The sequence below is a fragment of the Anopheles nili genome, chromosome 2, assembly GCF_943737925.1.
Source record: "Anopheles nili chromosome 2, idAnoNiliSN_F5_01, whole genome shotgun sequence".
In the NCBI taxonomy this organism is placed as follows: domain Eukaryota; kingdom Metazoa; phylum Arthropoda; class Insecta; order Diptera; family Culicidae; genus Anopheles; species Anopheles nili.
Window position 1 is genome coordinate 52,013,882 of NC_071291.1, and position 17,464 is coordinate 52,031,345.

At 46.8% G+C, this 17,464-nt stretch overlaps 1 protein-coding gene across 1 annotated transcript in view; it reads right to left on the reverse strand.

Moving 5' to 3' along the window:
* Positions 1-1,135: 1,135 nt before the first annotated feature.
* LOC128722046 (paired mesoderm homeobox protein 2A-like) overlaps positions 1,136-17,464 on the reverse strand; it is a 35,316-nt gene continuing 18,987 nt past the window's right edge. The window contains exons 3-4 of the mRNA XM_053815861.1: positions 3,922-4,240; positions 1,136-1,521 (exon numbers count right to left, since the gene is read on the reverse strand). Of these exons, the coding sequence (XP_053671836.1) occupies positions 1,136-1,521; positions 3,922-4,240 (705 nt within the window). The remainder of the gene's footprint in view (positions 1,522-3,921; positions 4,241-17,464) is intronic.

Genomic DNA, 17,464 nt, shown 5'->3' on the forward strand with positions numbered 1-17,464 from the left:
TTATAGGTTAGATCGCGCCCCGTGTCAGGACCCGGGGAAGTACTGGAACGTCGCCATTTGGCACAGTGACATTCGCGCTGGCAACACTGCCCCCGATGAGTGAGCAACTAAAAAACAAAACACTGCGATTTCTGGGATGCGTGCGAGCTCCTACAAGCGATGATACTACATTCTCCAGCCAGTGGTAGCCCTCTGTACAACACTGTACCACTGCTTCTCATATGCTCCATTGGCTTTCAAGTACACTACATCCAATGCGAAGTCTTTAGCGTTAGAAGCCTCCATCTGTATCCCCTGAAATCGCTTGCTCTGGCACTGGCACCTTTTCATGGTATGGTTCGTAAGGGTTTTAATGAGATCATTTTGGCGTGAGAACATGCGCCGCTGTACGTACATTCGTGGCGCGTGTATCCGCATGATGGTTTCCGGGCGATCTAAGCCAAGATCACCTTAATCCAGAACGTCTATTTACAAACTTCTCCCGGGTCGTACGCTACTAAGGGGTATGTTTAGTGGTTTAGTTACTGTTCCTTTTTGAAATCATCTCTTTCTTCGTTTCTTCATCTAGTAGTGTTATGTATTTATCTCTGTGTTTAGCATTTCCATCTAGAGTCCCTACAAGTGATCTCCACGCACAACCCTCGGCTTACGCTAATCGTAAAAAGATGCAATCCCCCATGTTCCGTATACCAAACTGTATTCGTTCCTGATCTTCGGTGGACGTATCTGCTGCTGCTGCGCTTTTCGCAAACCTCTTCCGTTGCGTCCATCCATTTCTCTAACCCTAGCGCTGCTTAGTACCCCAGAAGGGGTTTTTTTGATTAATGTCACCCACGCTGACGATGACAGACTGACGTCGGTGTCAGCTCGATCACTCGATCCGGCGCACCCCTAAACCGGTTCCCTCTCAGCTCCAGCTACTGAAGCGTGCTGAGACCCCTGGGACGAAGCTGCTGCCTAATTAATCCACCTCCACGCTCTCCGGACGAGCGGGCTAATTTTAGTGACTACTGCAGCACGACAAGGACGAAACGAGAAAAGACAAAAAAATACCGAGCATATTCAAATCAGCGTGCGCAAGAGCTCCTCAAATTCCCTAATTAATGCCTCAACCATCCTGCTCTGTAATGGGCATCTAGAAGAGATGATTGGCCGCAGTCGTCTTGTTGAGCCCACCGAGTGGATCCAGCAGGTACCCGGCCGCTCCACCACCGGCTGCCGCTCCCAGCAAGGACGAAAAGGGTGAGGATAGGGCTGCCACTGCGTGGTGGTGATGGTTCTGCAGGTTGTGGTTCATGCTCAGATGGTTGGTTGACTTCTGGTTCTGTAGCAGCGGGTTGCAGGACGGGTTCCACTTGTTGTTGTTATTGTTGTTGTTGTTGTGGCTGATGTTGTTGTTGTTGTTATTGTGGTGGTGATGGCTGTTGTTGTTGTTGTTGCTGGTGCCATTGCTGACCACGAGATGATGATGGCTGGGACCGTTGTGGAGACTAGCCCCGTTCAGATCGTCTGTCAGTTTTCCTGCGGAGAAGCGAACAAGCGAATAAAAAATGTCATGAGAAACACGATGCAAACGAGTCGAATGAACATCCCAATGGCATATACACCCACCAACACACACACACACACATACAAGCACCATATGGGAAGGACTCGACAGGACTCGAGCGCCCGTTCGCTTCGGTGAACGGTTGCCTGCGGTGACATGCGACAAAACGTACCACGACAGTTACGGATGATCTCTCGAAACGATGCCGATAGCGCCCTTATGCCACCAAGTCCCCATCGCATCCTGCCACTACCGCAAAAACGAATGTGGAATAGTTCCACGACGACGACGGCAACGCTGGTCCCCAAGGGGGTGGTAGTTGCGGGCGAAACTTCATAATCCATAATTCATAAACTGGAAAAGTTGGGCCCGGTGCCACTACCACCGTCACCGTTGGCCATACTCCCGGTGCATGAACTCTGTCGTGTGGAGGAATCGAAGGGAAAACGAACAAAAAATCCCATCCACCCGGCCAAAACTCTGTCTCTGCGACGTATCGTGAGAGGCGATCGAAATATTCGAAAATGAATATGGTTGACTCGGGGCTTCTGCATCGAGACCGAGAAGGAGCAGGACCGTTGGAATGAGATTTACGAAACTTTTCAGCTAAAGTGACAGTGAGTCGAAACCAGCCGGAATGATGAACTATTCGGAGCAGGAATTGAGCCAGTATAGGATGATGATCATTATGAGATATGCCGCACGTGATTGTGGGTCTGATTGTGGGTCGATTGTAAGCATCAGACAGGCATGGAAAATTGAAGGCAGATTTAAATTATTTCTTATTTGTTTACCGAGATTCCAAGGCTGATACGAACCAATTTTTGGAGACAATTGTGAACTATTTAACATCATTATTAATGACGAAACACGACCGCTTCATGCAACGGAACTTGATATTTTCTCATTATTATAAAGCTACAAATATTAAACTCAGTAAGCTAGAACTTTATAAAGTTCCTTGAATAGGATGTAACTTATCAAGCCATGTAAATTTACTGAATGAAATGTTCAGTTATGTCGTCACGACTTAGTAAATCCAATTAAACTGCTTCAATCACATTACCAAACGAACGAAATCTCTTTCCGGGAATTACTCGCCCCACAAACAGGCTGTAACTTATGACTTCCGGCAAATTAGAATTAATCTATCGCGCGTTACAAACTCTCTCCAATCCGAACTTTAACGATGCGGGTGCAAACATTGGGACCTTATATATTTAGTGCTCATAACGCTAATGCACCTGCCATTACAAACATGTCAGAAAGTGACTAAGAAAGATTCAGTTTAAAAATATGTCCTAACATACACACACATACGTGCGCGTACGCACACTTTCTCGCGGGCACATTTCGATGGCATTGGGCGTTCCGCGAATGTGAAACCACCTGTTACATGGTCTCCACGGTAAGCGCCAGGTCCGTTCCGAAAGCTCACTCTTACACGCTTCATTTTGTTTGTGATGCGAACGAAGCGAACGGCAGGATTGAGGCAAAGACACCGAGGGCGGGCAGTTCTTGCGAAATGTATTAAATTGGTTTAATCAAGAAAATTGCTTGTTACACCGTTCATTTATACGAATTAATGTCAGATTATTTCGAAAATGTCGCGCCTGCCGCCATGGCACCAGCCCGCGCCAGGATGCGGCCCCCGTGGGCTCCTTGCGGCAAACGCACGATGACTTGCGTGGTGGGGCAGCTTTCGCTTCACATCTCCGGGAAATCGCAAGCGCACCGTTACATCGCGCCCAAAGACGCGCCGTCGTGACGACGAATCTCCGAGCTTCGGAACGCCGAGCCGATGAGCATCCTGCGTAAGTATATGGGGAGAAACGGTTCTCGGGCGGTGGACGGATGGTCGGGGCACATAATTCCTTACCATCGAAGATGAAAGCGACCATTTGCGAGGAGGAAAAAAGGGGCGGTTAACAATATGACAGAGAAAGAGAGAGAGAGAGAGAGCGAACAAAAAAAAAATCAACAAGCTCGGTGGCGTTTTCTCTTGATTTGTTTTTCCACCGACACCGGAGTTCGTGGACCGATCGGAGCTGGCTCACCGACTGGCTTCCGGTGACTTTTATAATGAAAAATTTACGACAGCACCACCCCGATACCAAATGGGACCACTTTCGCCAACCGGAGCGGTACAATGGCGTACGCTGGGAGGATGTTTTGGCGGGTGGAAAATGACAATGGCGCATCCTGCTCCTCGCCATGTGTATGTGTGGGTGTGCTACAAATCGAGAGTAGGACGACAATCATTGTGCGACAATCACTACTGCCGGAAAGGATGGAAAACGGGCAAAGAATCGCTTTAGGTTGAGAGCGAAGCAGAAGAAAACGTTGTGCCGGAATCGGCGGAAAACACTTACCATTAATTGGTTTGATATCACCGTTCGACTGGTGGGAGGAGGCGCTCGAGTTGGGCGTGGTGGATAGGGTGGTGACGGACAGGCAGGGTGAGCCGGGCGGCTTGATGTCCTTCGGGGTCGTGCTGCCGCCGTTCGCCGACGACTTCTGCTCGCTCTTCACGGACGATGAATCTTGATTAGCGCCGCCGCCGGAGCCGCTGTTGTTGCTGCTGCCGTTGCTGCTGCTGCTGCTGCTGTTGCTGCTGTTGTTGCTGGACACCTTCTGCTGGGCGATGCGTTCCTGCTTGCGGAACTTTGCCCGCCGGTTCTGGAACCAGACCTGCCCAAGGCGAGGTAGAAAAACAAAAAGCAAGCAAAGTGGTGCAGATTTAGTGAGGATTCCAGAGCGCATTCATTGCGGAACTAAGGGAGCAGTTTTATAAGATTACATTCCGAGAATGGGGTGAAGATTTCTTGTGAAAATATTAATAGTTTAAACCGGATAGTTGTGGTGTGACACATTTGGCAGTAAGAGTAAGCAAATAAGCAAATTCATGGCCTTCGTCGACAGCATCGATGTCTTGTGTAAACTAATGGCATACGATTTAATTTTGTATTAGCTTTTTAAAGCTCGAAGATTTATAAATTTCTGATCATATACAAACTTTATTCCTTCTCAACGACTGTCCTTAATTTTGTTGCTTAATGCACACGTGTGTCACACACCTAACTTCAAACATAGCTCGAACACGCGTGTTCAGGAAAACAATCTGTCATTGTCATTTACAGCCACCGTCTAACGCCGCCAATTGCTATGAAAAATAGATTTATCTTTCGGATGTTCATCCCGCCACATCAGCGCACGGCCTCTTGCCCCTTAATTGCAATGATTTTATCAAACATTAATAAACCCGACACGAACCGGCGCACGCAGGCACCCTCGACCGCTACCACTAATTACACTATTGGCGGTAAATATCGCTCGAAATTCTAATCTGCCAGCGAACAAGCCACCCTGTTCTCGACTCCCTGTTCCCTGCTAATGCACCCGATTGTTTGCAAACGCGAAACAACGGCAGCCAGCACCGGTGCACACGAACCGGAGCACAAACACAAACAGTTGGCAAACTGTCAATCGCTGAAACCAAACGCATCTGCTTTTGCGCCTTAATGTATGCTACCGCGATGGAAACGTAGGCACCCGATTCCTGGCGTGGATTTGCTCCCTTTCCTTCCCTTCACACACACACACACACATACGTCCGGGAGTAGGCCGAGAGAGTGTTATGGGGGGGAGGGGGGTCGTTTATGAAATATTCAAATTAATTAGCTAATATTTACGTGCGCCAATTAATGAAACGACTGGGTAGCTTTTTGCTGGTTTTTCCGCGCACCAAGCGAAGGCGCGCGCATTAGAGCGGGCAAACTTTGTCGGTGCGCAAACACACCGGGATTTTAGCCGAGTGTGCGTGCGGGAGTCAGCTACCCCCCTTTTCCTTTATCCAGGATCCAACAATGGCACAATGACACACCACGCGGGGGCACTGACAAAATGTCACAGCGCTAGGAGGCAAAAAAGCGAACCAACTGCAAACAAGCTGCTGTGGAGCGAAGTGTGGGTTTGAAAAAAAAAACGTCGAAATCAACAAACTTTAACCAAATGAAGCGCAACGAGCCACTGGCATCGCTGTGGTGGCTCTTTTGGTGGGAAGGACGAACACCAGGGAGCGCGGCAGGCGAAAAGGTGCCATTTTTAAAGCTTTATTTTGTCACGCGTGTCGTGTTTAAATATCTAATCAACTTTGCAAATTCACGCTCGCGCGAGTGCGCCCCGCCCCGGTGATGTTTGGCTTCCGTTTGTTTGACCCTTTTTCGCGGATCCCGGCAAACCCTCCTACTCCAGGCTTCGTTTACCCCGCGGAATTGGAGTTCGTTTGCTCGTTTTTCCGCGCTTCGAATGGCGCACAAATGTGAACGCTTTGTGCTGCGATTGTGCGATTGTCGAAGCAACATCGACAGCCCTCTCAGCTAAATGCTGGTAAATCACGCCTGATTCGGTCACCTGCCTGGTGAAATTGCGTTTGCTCTTTCGCCTAAATATTTGCCGTGGACATTGTTGTGTTGTTGCGCCGTGTGTGCACGTTGTTTTCCACTCGCTCTTTTGCTTCACGGTCAGTTGGCTTACCATTAGCCAATCAGTGCTCACCGTACTGTGTCCTTTTGGTGCTTCTTTTCAATCCTTATCCATCATTTGTTACGTTACCCAGCAAGCGGAAGAACGAGTCTGTGTTTGCTGAAGTAACGCTGTTTACTTTTGAACTGACCGTTGGGATTTTCCACCACCCATTCGGACTCCCATTTGACGAGTTTTCTCTGTCAACTGAGTTCGCTAACTTCCTGGCTAAATAGTGACAAAATGAAGCTATTTTTCGTGACACGATGGAAAGTTTCATTTCAGACAATAGGGTAAGGATATGATGACAACATATTTACTTAAAAATTGACTTCATTGGATAAAACGTATCGTTAATGTAACATTTTTGAATATTACTCTAAACCGTTTTGAGAAGAATAAAACCAAAAGAAATATTTTCATTCATGAATAATGTTGCGCTTACCAGCTCTAACGCAGCTGCAATGCCATAAACTTTTTCCCGAAGACCCACCAAGCAATAGTTTGCTCGAGCTCCAATCCCTGCCGGAATTACTTAAAACCGTTGAGCAAATCTTCGCCATTTGTCGGCTTCTCATATGGTCTGTTTCTGCAGTCCTTGTGAAACTTTTCTTTCTTTTATATCTCCTTCTCAACCACAACTTTCTTAGCAAAACTCACCCACGCTCACCAACCGATTGCTATTCACGGCGCGTTTCGGTTGTTGTCCTGCCGCTTACCCGACCGGTTCCGTTTTCCTCCCTGGTCAGCCCGATTCATTTTCTTTTTGGCCACCGTCTTGACCCAAATCGTGCTGAATTTTAATGCAATTAGTGCTGAATCTTTCCGTGCGCCTCCGGTTTAGCGCTGGTGTTATTTTTTTCTTCTCTCACACCGCTTCTTCGAGTTTTTATGCGTTTTCATTTCACCCCCACTGAACTATTGTTCAGGGTTTTGTCGGGAAACCGACTTTTTTTGTCCTTGCTCTAGCCGGCATGTTGGTATTCTTCTCATACCAAACTTTCCCATCCGACCCCAGCTAATCAAGACACACTGCAGGCCAGGTCTGGCTGGTCTTATATCGTTGGCCATCTGCAATCGGACGTCGAACACGACAAATGACCACCCAGATGCCGGGTCGTTTTCCTCGAGAACGCAGCAGGAAACCGTTCTTACGACCGTTTGTCGATTCGTTTCTTCCGAGTGGACACCGAAAAGAAAGCACAATGGCAAACATCGTACGCCAAACGGATGCTGCCTTCAAAGATGGGTCTCAAGAAGGACGAAGGACGACGGGCGTGTGCGCTGTGTGTTTAACTTTCTTAATTTATTATTTGATTATGAATGATTAAAATAAACAATTCATTTATGGCGGCCGCCACCGTCCATGTGTGGCTTTTATAAATATATCCATCCCCATCCCGGCCGGGTGGTTGTATCTTTATCCCTATTTAGTTCCCCGGAAAGGATCTACTGGGGCGTGTTTACTGTTCATCGGTCTCATCATCGCAGCAGGCGAGCGCCCGGTAGGTCGAGTGATGTCTAAGAACAAGACTCTGGAAGATGGAGGGATTGTCCGAAGTTCGGTTAAGAAACCTGTAGCCTGATGATGTTTTATTTGACTTTTCCATCATTGGCGAGCGTATGTTGTTTTTCTTTTCAATTTTCAAGTAAACCCTCACCGGAAAGTAAGGACGAACTGTGGGCAACCAAAGTGACCACAAGATCGTCGATGAAGGATATGTTTAAATTATGTCTTAGGAGGAAAACCAACAAGCAACAACAAATGACTTGCATATTGGACAATTTTGATGAATGGACTCAGGAATTTATGTGCGAGGAAAGTTTTCTTTGCTGCTTTCTTAACTCTACATTTCGTCTCTCTTTTTGTTTTGCCCTCTTAGAGAACCCAGCAGCTCTTTGGCGCCGTTGGGCGGCCTGATTGCTAAATTGACAGCAAACGAGAAGAGCGAAACCTCCGCCGATAGTGTCACGAGTCTCGAAGGAAAATGCCTAATTAAATGAACCCCCCGGTGCCGGTGGTTTTCAAACAGCGGTGTCCCAACGACGGCGGGCTCCTTTTTCGCTTAGATAAAGTTTTTTATTTTCGTTTTGCTGCTTCCCTATCCCCGGTACCTCACCGAAAGCTTGCCCACGCTGCTACTAAAATGGAAAATCTTCGATAAAGATTTTGTAGCCCCACCGGGCACCGGGATCGGGCAATTCAATTTATTATCCTCGACCCAACGGATATTGGGGCCGGTTTTTCGCCACCGCAAAAGGGCACGCCTGGTCCCGTGTGGGTGGGACTTTAAGGGTAAATTAGAAACCGATGGGCTGTTTTATGATCGAAAACGGCCTCTCGGAATGGAATAAAACTTTCCCTGCCAAATTGTATTTATGACCCGCCCCTCAGGGCTTCCTGCGAATATTTTCTACGCCCGTCATCGTCGCCCGTTGGTGGACTTTTTATATCCTTTTTTTTTTGGTTGCCAGGACTCTCTCGAATACTCGCACCGTCCGTCATCAAATATCGCTCACACAAACTGCCCCATTAATAATTAATCTACGGCTGGGTGGTGGTTTGTTGCGAGTTTGCTTCGTGCACCCGATACGGGGAGGTGGTTTTCTTGATTTGGTTAGAGCCAGAGCTATGAAACCGCGAAATTGGGTCCCTTTTTTTTCGCCCACCCGGGCTGGTTGGCTGCATCAGGGTGCACCCAATTGGACTCTAATTCAATTCTACGCCACCGGTTTTTCGAGTGGTGGATTTGGGAGCGATTAAAATTCATCTGGGGTTTGATTTCTATTTCCTTTTCTCTCTGACTCTCTCTCTCACACACACACTCCTTTGTAAAAAAATCGTATCGGCATGCCCATAAAAACCGACATAAACCCATCCCGAATCGGGTGAAAGGATTTGAGGCAAACTGATTTCCATTTCCATTCCTCGGCGTTCGTATCTGACCCGCTTGGTTCGATGATAGTTTACGACGGCTTGCTCGGGCGCTGCTTTACGGGTCAACCGGAACGATCATTGGAGGCCTCCTTGGAGACGGCGTTTATTTCTAAGTTGATTGAATTAAAAATTTAAACTTTATTCCCGCACGCATCGCGGACGATTTTTTTTTGCTTCTTTTTGGCTTTGCCCCATCGAGCTCTCTTTCACAATTTTTCCGGCCTAGTGAGGATTTTTTTCACTGGATACCATTTTCCCGGTCTTTCGTTGCGAGCCACCGATCAATCGATCAACCGTCTTGGGCTATAAATTTGTGCCCCGATGCCATTAAAAAGTGACACGTACGCAATTGGCAATAAAAGCGCTTTCGAAGAGGGAGCAGATGCAAGCGTTGGGATTGAGGTTCTTTTTCCTTTTTATTTATGTTTGTAATTTAATCAACGTAAGCCGAACACGACGTGTGTGCTGAAGGGACAGGCTACGGGTACGTTGCGGAAAGGACCTTCGAGCTCGCCGAATGGAGTTGACCTGTTGGGGATGGCTGAGATTAGACAGAAGCAGGATTTTTACAATAAAAAAAATCTTCTCGTTGAATTATCTGGCGTTTAATGGTTGTTCTTACAAAATAAGTGATTTTCTCGTTCTCGTTATTCTTACAATTGTTCAGTTCACCAACATGTGCGGTTGCATCAACTTCCGAAAACCAGAACAACAGCCTTTGCGACAGATGTTGCGATACTTTCGCTAAACAAATACCACCCAATCGAGCTCGAATGATATCTTCATTCTTGGCTTCGTCCACGTGCAAACGCAAGAACCATGATGCACGCGAGGGTCGTCAAGGGTCGCGTTCCGTCCCTTGCAATTGTCCTCGACATCGGGCTAGGGTGAATGAGAGAAGCCAAAAAAAGGACGAAGGGATGCGATGCATTTTGGACGTTGTTCCCGGAACCGTAGGGTGAGTAAAGCAATAAACTAAATACAGTAAGCATTGTTTATCCTGCTCGGTGGATAACGAAGCACTTGTGCTAATATTTTCCCTTCATCACGGTGGTGATACCGGCGAACTCTGAGTGAAACAGGAAAGCCGAGGTGTAAAACGTCAAATGGCGTAGCGAGTAAGGAATTGTCATCGGTGTTTTGTTCCCCTCGCGCTATTGTCCTTCGGGTCCGTGAAGTTTGATTAGCTTTTTCGGCAGCGGAACTATAAACTGCCATACGAAGGGAATTATCGCGAGGGACGAATTGTGCGTGGTGGCAAGACAGGTCACCGATGGGTGTAGCAGTGCGTTCACTTGTTAATCGACGAATAATAATCCGCTAGCGAGGCGGAGGGTTGCGTCATAGTCCTTGCGCAAAATGCGACCCAACCCCTGGCAGAAGTGCAGAACCAGAAATCACTTTTCGACCGTGTTACTCGATGTTTATTCAATTAACTCCGTGACCGTAGCGTTCCCCCTGCATGAAGAAAATCACCCTTCAAGTGAAGGGACGCGACAATACGAAAAGATCCATTTTTAACGCCGTTTTCCTCCAATGGAGGCAAACGGCACCCCGGTCTTTTTATGCAGAAAACTGTGTAATGACCACAATGCTTTTTTATTCATTGTTGCACGGTGTTTACACCAGTGCACTTGTTTTACATGCGTTTTACCCAGTGTTGTTGGACAACCCTCAGCTAGAAGTCCCTCAAGGCCTGCTAAATAGAAACAAATCGACATAAAACATTTCGCAGCATCCATATCCTCTTGATAATGGCTAAACAACCCGGTGACAGCTGACACTATCATTTGTTATCCTGTGAACTGTCACTTTAGGCAACACTTTTGTACCAGAGAAGCTGCAGTGTAATGACGATATATCGATACAAGCAGGAATGTTACTCTTTGCTCTCCGAATTATTCACCCTTACCTAATGGGCCTATTTTACCGCAAATCATCTTCCTTTACCCAGCATTAACACAGTATGTTTAATAAAGATTTGAAAGTCTGTGTCTGACCCCTAGTCTAAAAACCAATCAACTTCACCGGTTCACTGCCAGCGCTTAGCTGCATTGCATCCCAAACAGTCGAATCGTTGCAGGCGATCCCAAAAACCACCTCCGATCGTCTCCAGGGAAAAAAGCACTAATTATTTAAATTGTTTTCGAGTGATTATTGAAGCCCTCGGTACTGGTCTTATGCTGGCGGTGTGCTAGTTTGTAGTTTAATATTTGCAAAATCCTATTCCCGATGGGCTTCAGCTCCAATGAATTTGAAGGCGTCTATAGAGCCCGAGGCTTGCTTCTGTGGTTTTCGGTCTGATCCTGCTCGATTTGTCGATTCAATTTTTGCCACCTTTCCCGGGCCAGAAGTTTTCCGCAGGGATGCGCACGAACGCAAACGACCGTGTCCGTTTAGGAAATTTATTGCTTCTGACTAACGCCTACCGTGTGGCATTTGGGGTTATGATTTTGCCGTGACAGTCAGGCATTTCCGGGAACTAATAGTATTAATTCCCGGGGATTGATCCCGGTGCAGGTGGAAAACCAACATCCAACGCCCTTCTCACGTCGCCTCGTTGTGGTCAAACGAACGTTCGTCCTCGTCCGATGGCTGAGCGATAAATAATTGAGCATGAATTTTGAATTTCGATTAGACACAACCACAGCCCGCACGCTCCAACTTTTGGTTGCGTTTTTCAGGCAAGGGGCCCGCAACGCCGAAGTGATTGTTTGTCATAACAATTTGTGCATTTTGCACTGCAATTCAGCTCGTGCACCTGCATGCAGATGCGCTAAACCGACCGATATCTTTTCACCTGTGCACGATAATCACAAACATCAGACACCAAACGGGCTTACAGCATACGGAAATAGCTGGAAAAATGATTCAAAATGGCGCTAACGCGAGTTTCAGAGCAAAAAACGCAAAACTACTGCGCCCTGTCCGACCACCATGGGCCAGTGCCATTCCGACCGCGAAATGGATAATTTTCCACCGTCGTGGTTTTGGGCTGGCCGGTCGTAAGCATAAATTTTAATAATCATACTACAGCTGCTTCTAATGGCAAAACCCGAAACCTATTGCACTACGCGGTCATTTGCGCGGAATGCCCCGTGGAAAACTCGTTCCGGATGCCTCCCTTCGTAGAGACCCAGCGCGCCGAGCTTCGTATGGGCGGATGAAAATGGCCCCCACTCACGTGTGATGATCCGCATGTTCATGTGCGCGTTTATTTTTCCACATCCCACTGTTGCTATTATTCCGACCAACATGACCGTGCAACTGGATGCAGGAGAGGTCAAACATGGGGTTTTCCGCTATTTTTTTTCTCTTCTCTGTTAGACACGAGCTGATTTTGTTTTCCATTAAAAACCCACTCGGCCCCAGGACGCGGATTGGGCGGGAAAACCCGTGGCAGATTGGCTTCCGGTTGGGCTCCAGTATTTCATGATTTGCGGTCCCGAGAGCCGCGATGGCGCGCGGTCTGATGGAGCGGCCTGAGCAACTCGTCCCAAGGTGGGCCACGAACGAGCGGCGACGACGATTTATATTTATCGAGAAAAATAATTCCATTCTTGCGGGTACCATATGTGAACCGGGTGTACCGTATTTCCATACGGTTTCGCTGGACTATTATTACTGCGTTCGTCCCGGTGTAACACGATGTAATCGACCGGACCGGAAACCCCAGACACGACCGTCCGCCATCCGGGGTAGAGTGCTAATTGAGATTGGATTGGAAAAATACGCCACAGGTCGGGAAAAAAGCAGCATTCTTTTAGAGCTGACGGTGCTTAAAAATCATGAAAAAGAGATAGTTTCATTTTTGTATTTTGTACAAAAAACTCTCAAATAGTAGATGATTAAAAATTACATTTGTAATAAAAATTTTAAACCTTTTAAATATCTTTTCTGTTCAGAACGGTATTTTATAAAAAATAATGCGTATTTATTCACTTTTTTTCACTTCTCACTTTTTCCTACATCATTAAGAAACAGCAATTATTAGGCTTTAACAGATAAAACATTATATAAGCAATTCTACCAAGTTTAGACAGCAAAATTTATGCTATAAATAGCTAAACAAACGAAACACACTTTAAAACTTTCTCATCATCGCTGTTAAAGTAATGTTTTCCATCCCAACCTTCGAACATATGTCCGCGAGCAGTTTTGGCAACTATGACGGCGAAAAGTTCGCCGTGCAAAAACGCTGCTTCTGATTGTGCATTCATTTGCTGTACGATATTCATTGGCAATACAAGAAAAAAAAACTAACCACTCACTTCTAAACGCGGTCTCAATTTCGAGTTTGCCAAAAGCAGCGTACCTTCGGATCACGCTACGACGATGAAGTGTTCCTTTTTTTCAGTTCATCAACTATACCTGAACACTGACCGGTCGTTTCTTTCGTGCTACACATCTGGTGCGCAAATTTTTTGCAATGTTTGTCCTCCAAGGACACAAAAAACATCCCAAACCGTCCTGCCCGAGACGTATCCCATGCGCTTACACTTCAATCAATTATTCATTCGATTAGAAGAAGCTTCGATTCGGTAACAAGTGTTCGGGAAACTGGAATAAATGCTACCTTTTCTACGCTCTGCTTTCTTCACAAACATCCCAAATGAGAGAACCGCGATTAAATCTTTAAATTTTGCCACATCTCGCTAGCCCGACGACAATGCGCGCGGTGCTTTAATTTTCAACATCACACCCTTGAGGGTTTCCCGGCAAAACACAGCATGCTGTGAATGTTTTCCCATTCCGACTCACATGTTTTCTTTCGGTTCTCTTTCATTCCTTCTAGATGAAAAAGAGCACGATAGAAGGAGAGAGAGAGGCAACTCTTGCTCTGTCACGAATGAAACGAATTTATTTGTATTTGTTCTCCATTTTTACTACCATCGGAAGACGAACGGCGTTGCGTTCGCGATGGGAATAAATTTCGCGGGTTTCTTTTCTCTCCCTAGCCCATACTTTCACCGTATCCACATCCGGTTGGGTGAAGCAAAATGTTGCTTTATTTCCCTCCCCGCTTTGTGTCCCCTTTTTTCCCTCGGCTTAATGTTGGCGGATTGTACCGCCATGGTTGTGATGAATTAAATTGTTTCAAAGTTTTGACATCTCTAGCTCGAGAACGCGCCGACGACCTGAGCGCGCGCGCGTATATACTCCATGGCGTTTTTCCTCAGTGCGTATTCGTCGTTTCTTCCTGTCGACGTCTTACAACGTGGCCAACAAGCGTGTGTATGCGTGTAACAGCAGGAATTTCTTTTTTGTTTTCCTCCATTTTTATCTCATTTAATTTTCACGTACTTTCCTTCCAACCGTATCGCGTTCGTTTCGCACTCTCTGCTCACGACCCGGGGCGAAATGAATGAACGAAATGAATTTTCTTTTACGACCGCCAAACCATTGGGAACTGGGCTAGGCCTCCCCGATCCATCCGAAAGTCCATCATTGGGTCCATTTTTCTGTTTTCGCCTCGTCAAACCTGCTTCGGATGATGCGTATAATCGAGGCTATCATTCAGGCATTTTTTTCACTAGTTTTTCGAATGCAATTCATCTGATGTTTGCATCGAAGCACCGAGTATCGTTTGAAAGAGTGCTGCTTTGAAGCACTCGCAAATACTGACTTCATCATTAGTCAATACGGAAAGAAAAATGATGAACGTCCTCCTCGTTCGGCACTCGAGAGGACAATTTATTTCCATTCGACTTCCCTCTATATAGAGCAATCCCTCCGCGCAATAATGACTCCTTGAAACCGAGTCCGATACGAGCGCAGATAAATCAATCGTCACTCAGTTATGGGCAACATCTCAACTGCAGGCAGCCAGACAAGAGTGCAATGATACGGTTTAATTAACCTAATGCTGCCGTTCGAGAACAGGACGACAAACCACCACATCTAAGCTCGATTTTTGCTCATAAAAATCTGCAAACGCTCCCGCTTGTTTTCTGTTCTGTCTCAACTGCACCCTCGGATCCGTTTTGCTCCTTTTTAAATGATTCCCTACCGAATCAGCTAACCTTCCATGTGTCACCCCTGCAGGCATCAAGCAGGATTGAAGTTTAATAGCCCCTTCTTGTGGCACGTTGGTAGCACTACCCCGATTCGCGGGACGTGTTTATGCCATCAAACACCACAGATGTGTGATGAATTTTAATTCAATCATCGTTTCTTGGGTCGGAACCGAATCGCAACGAAATCGAGCCTGAAGGGTTCCTCCTGGCATTTCCCGTCACGGGGAATGCATCGGCTGGTTTCTTTTTTTTTCGACCCTATGTTTGCTCATAGGATGAATGACAGAGATTAGTTGGTGCAACAAAGCTGAAGGTGTTGCTGAAGCAGGTTTGCTTCAAACGGCCCATGTGTGGAAATGTTTATGCCAGAAATCTCTTAATCAATGCAATATGTTGTGGATTTACAAATTTTCTGTCTATAAAGTATCTTAAAAACGTAATGAAAGCAATACAGTTCACCAGTCCAACGACCTCGTGAAGCCTAGAATCTGTGCGGAACTAAACACAACATTCACCACCCAGTCCACGTTAATTGACAGCCTGATCAATCCTGATCCCACCCCAACAACTGGCATTGGCATGAAGTCATCCTCACTCGCAACCGACAAACGTTAACGTCAGCGACGATTTTGACACTAATTACGGACGGAAATTTCGGAACACCTCCACCAAGCGGCCCGGCTAGGGCAGATCTGATTGACACCGATCTCCTGCACTACTTTGTAGCCGTTTGCGGGGCGATCTGTTAGTCACCGTGTCCGCGGTGGCAGTATTTCAACAATATGTGCAATCTAATGAGACCCTGCAACTGGTGGACGTCCACCAACCGGGACGGTTTCCAGTCGAATTCGGCTCCCCCGAGAGCAACGCTAATGGGAGGCGAAGGGACAACCACTCTGGTCTTAAAATATGCATCGTCAACGGTCGACCGTGGCAGGTTTTTTTCCTCCTCGTACTGCATTCCATCATCGAACGCCAACGAATTTCATTAGCAAAATGCATTTTGGAAGTATTTTTTTTATTGCACTCGCTGCTGCTGGCACGTTTCATTTTTTTTCTCAATCGCCAAAATGAAACATTCAAAAATTTAATTTTTATTTATAGCGAACATAAAGGGGATTCTCGCATTCCTTTCCCTGATGACGTGGCTGTTGGTTTTTTTTTTCGACCAACGTTTTGTTTATGTTTTCCTGCTTTCGCTTTTTCCCAATTTTGATTCTTTTGGAAAACCATTTCTCTCTGTTCCATCACATAATCACTTCCACGAGCGGTTCGTTTCGTTCGCTCAGAGTTCATGACCGCCCGAGGGCCAGTCGACGCGTCGTGTTGACATACAATAATGCCCGATTGATTATTGAACGGCGCCACCAAACGAGCATTTTGTCCGGAAGTCCTTTCCGTTGGAGCGCTTCCGAGCGTTCACTGTTGGCGCAAATTGACAGACGGATTGCATCGCTGGCATCGATCGGCATCAGTACGGCACCGGTCGCGGCATATAATGCACGATAATTGAATTGAAATTTCAATTAAATTCTACCACACCCGATCGTGCAGCTGCCCGTTCGAGAGCGCTACAGTTACGCACGTTCGGGCATAAATTGAATCGATCAACACCTAGCGCGGGCTCGGAAGTGGTCAAACCGCTTCCGGAGGCAATTGTCGGTAGTATTCCTCATCTGTCAAGTTTGACACATGCGACGCGACTAAGTGCGCGATCGCGGTACGTCAATAATGACACTTCTCGGGCGTATGACGCAAAGCAGACGCGCGCAAAATTGCTTTACTGAAATGGAAATGTTTGCACGCCCGTCAAGCGTCAACACGGGACAGCATGACACTGGGTAATAGGATGTAAATTAACCAGTCTATCAAGGGCGAGATATCCGCAACATTCCGGTGCTCGAATGCGACGACGGACCCGACCAGCCACACCTTCCACCGCACTTGACACGGCGCCGAGTGGTGAACAATATTGGTGTAATGTAATTAAAGATAACATTCGATGTAATTCAATCAAAACACCAGCCTGCTAGCATGGTAGGTCGGTTAAAAGTGTTTTCCCTTCAAAAGGACATCATCGGGTTGCACCGTAAACGGACAACCTTCCAATGTCCATCCATCTAGAAATAATTACCAGCAAACCATCCCGATGCTAGATGCATAATTTCCCACGCACTTTCGGTAGGTTTTCCACGCCGAATAAAAGAGCAATCATGCGCGCTTTCCGGGGCTTTTTTCACGCCCACTTCCCGGACCACTTATCATGCGCCCGACCCCATAAAATCGCACAAAACCGGCAGCATGTGACATCAATTTCGAGCCACTTCACACGCCACTATCGGGTTACCGAAAGCAAGCGAGTGCCCTAATCAATTTGTTACACTTGTTTTCCCGAAGGGCGAGGGACCGTTCATCGAGGCCTTGCGCTTGGTTCGG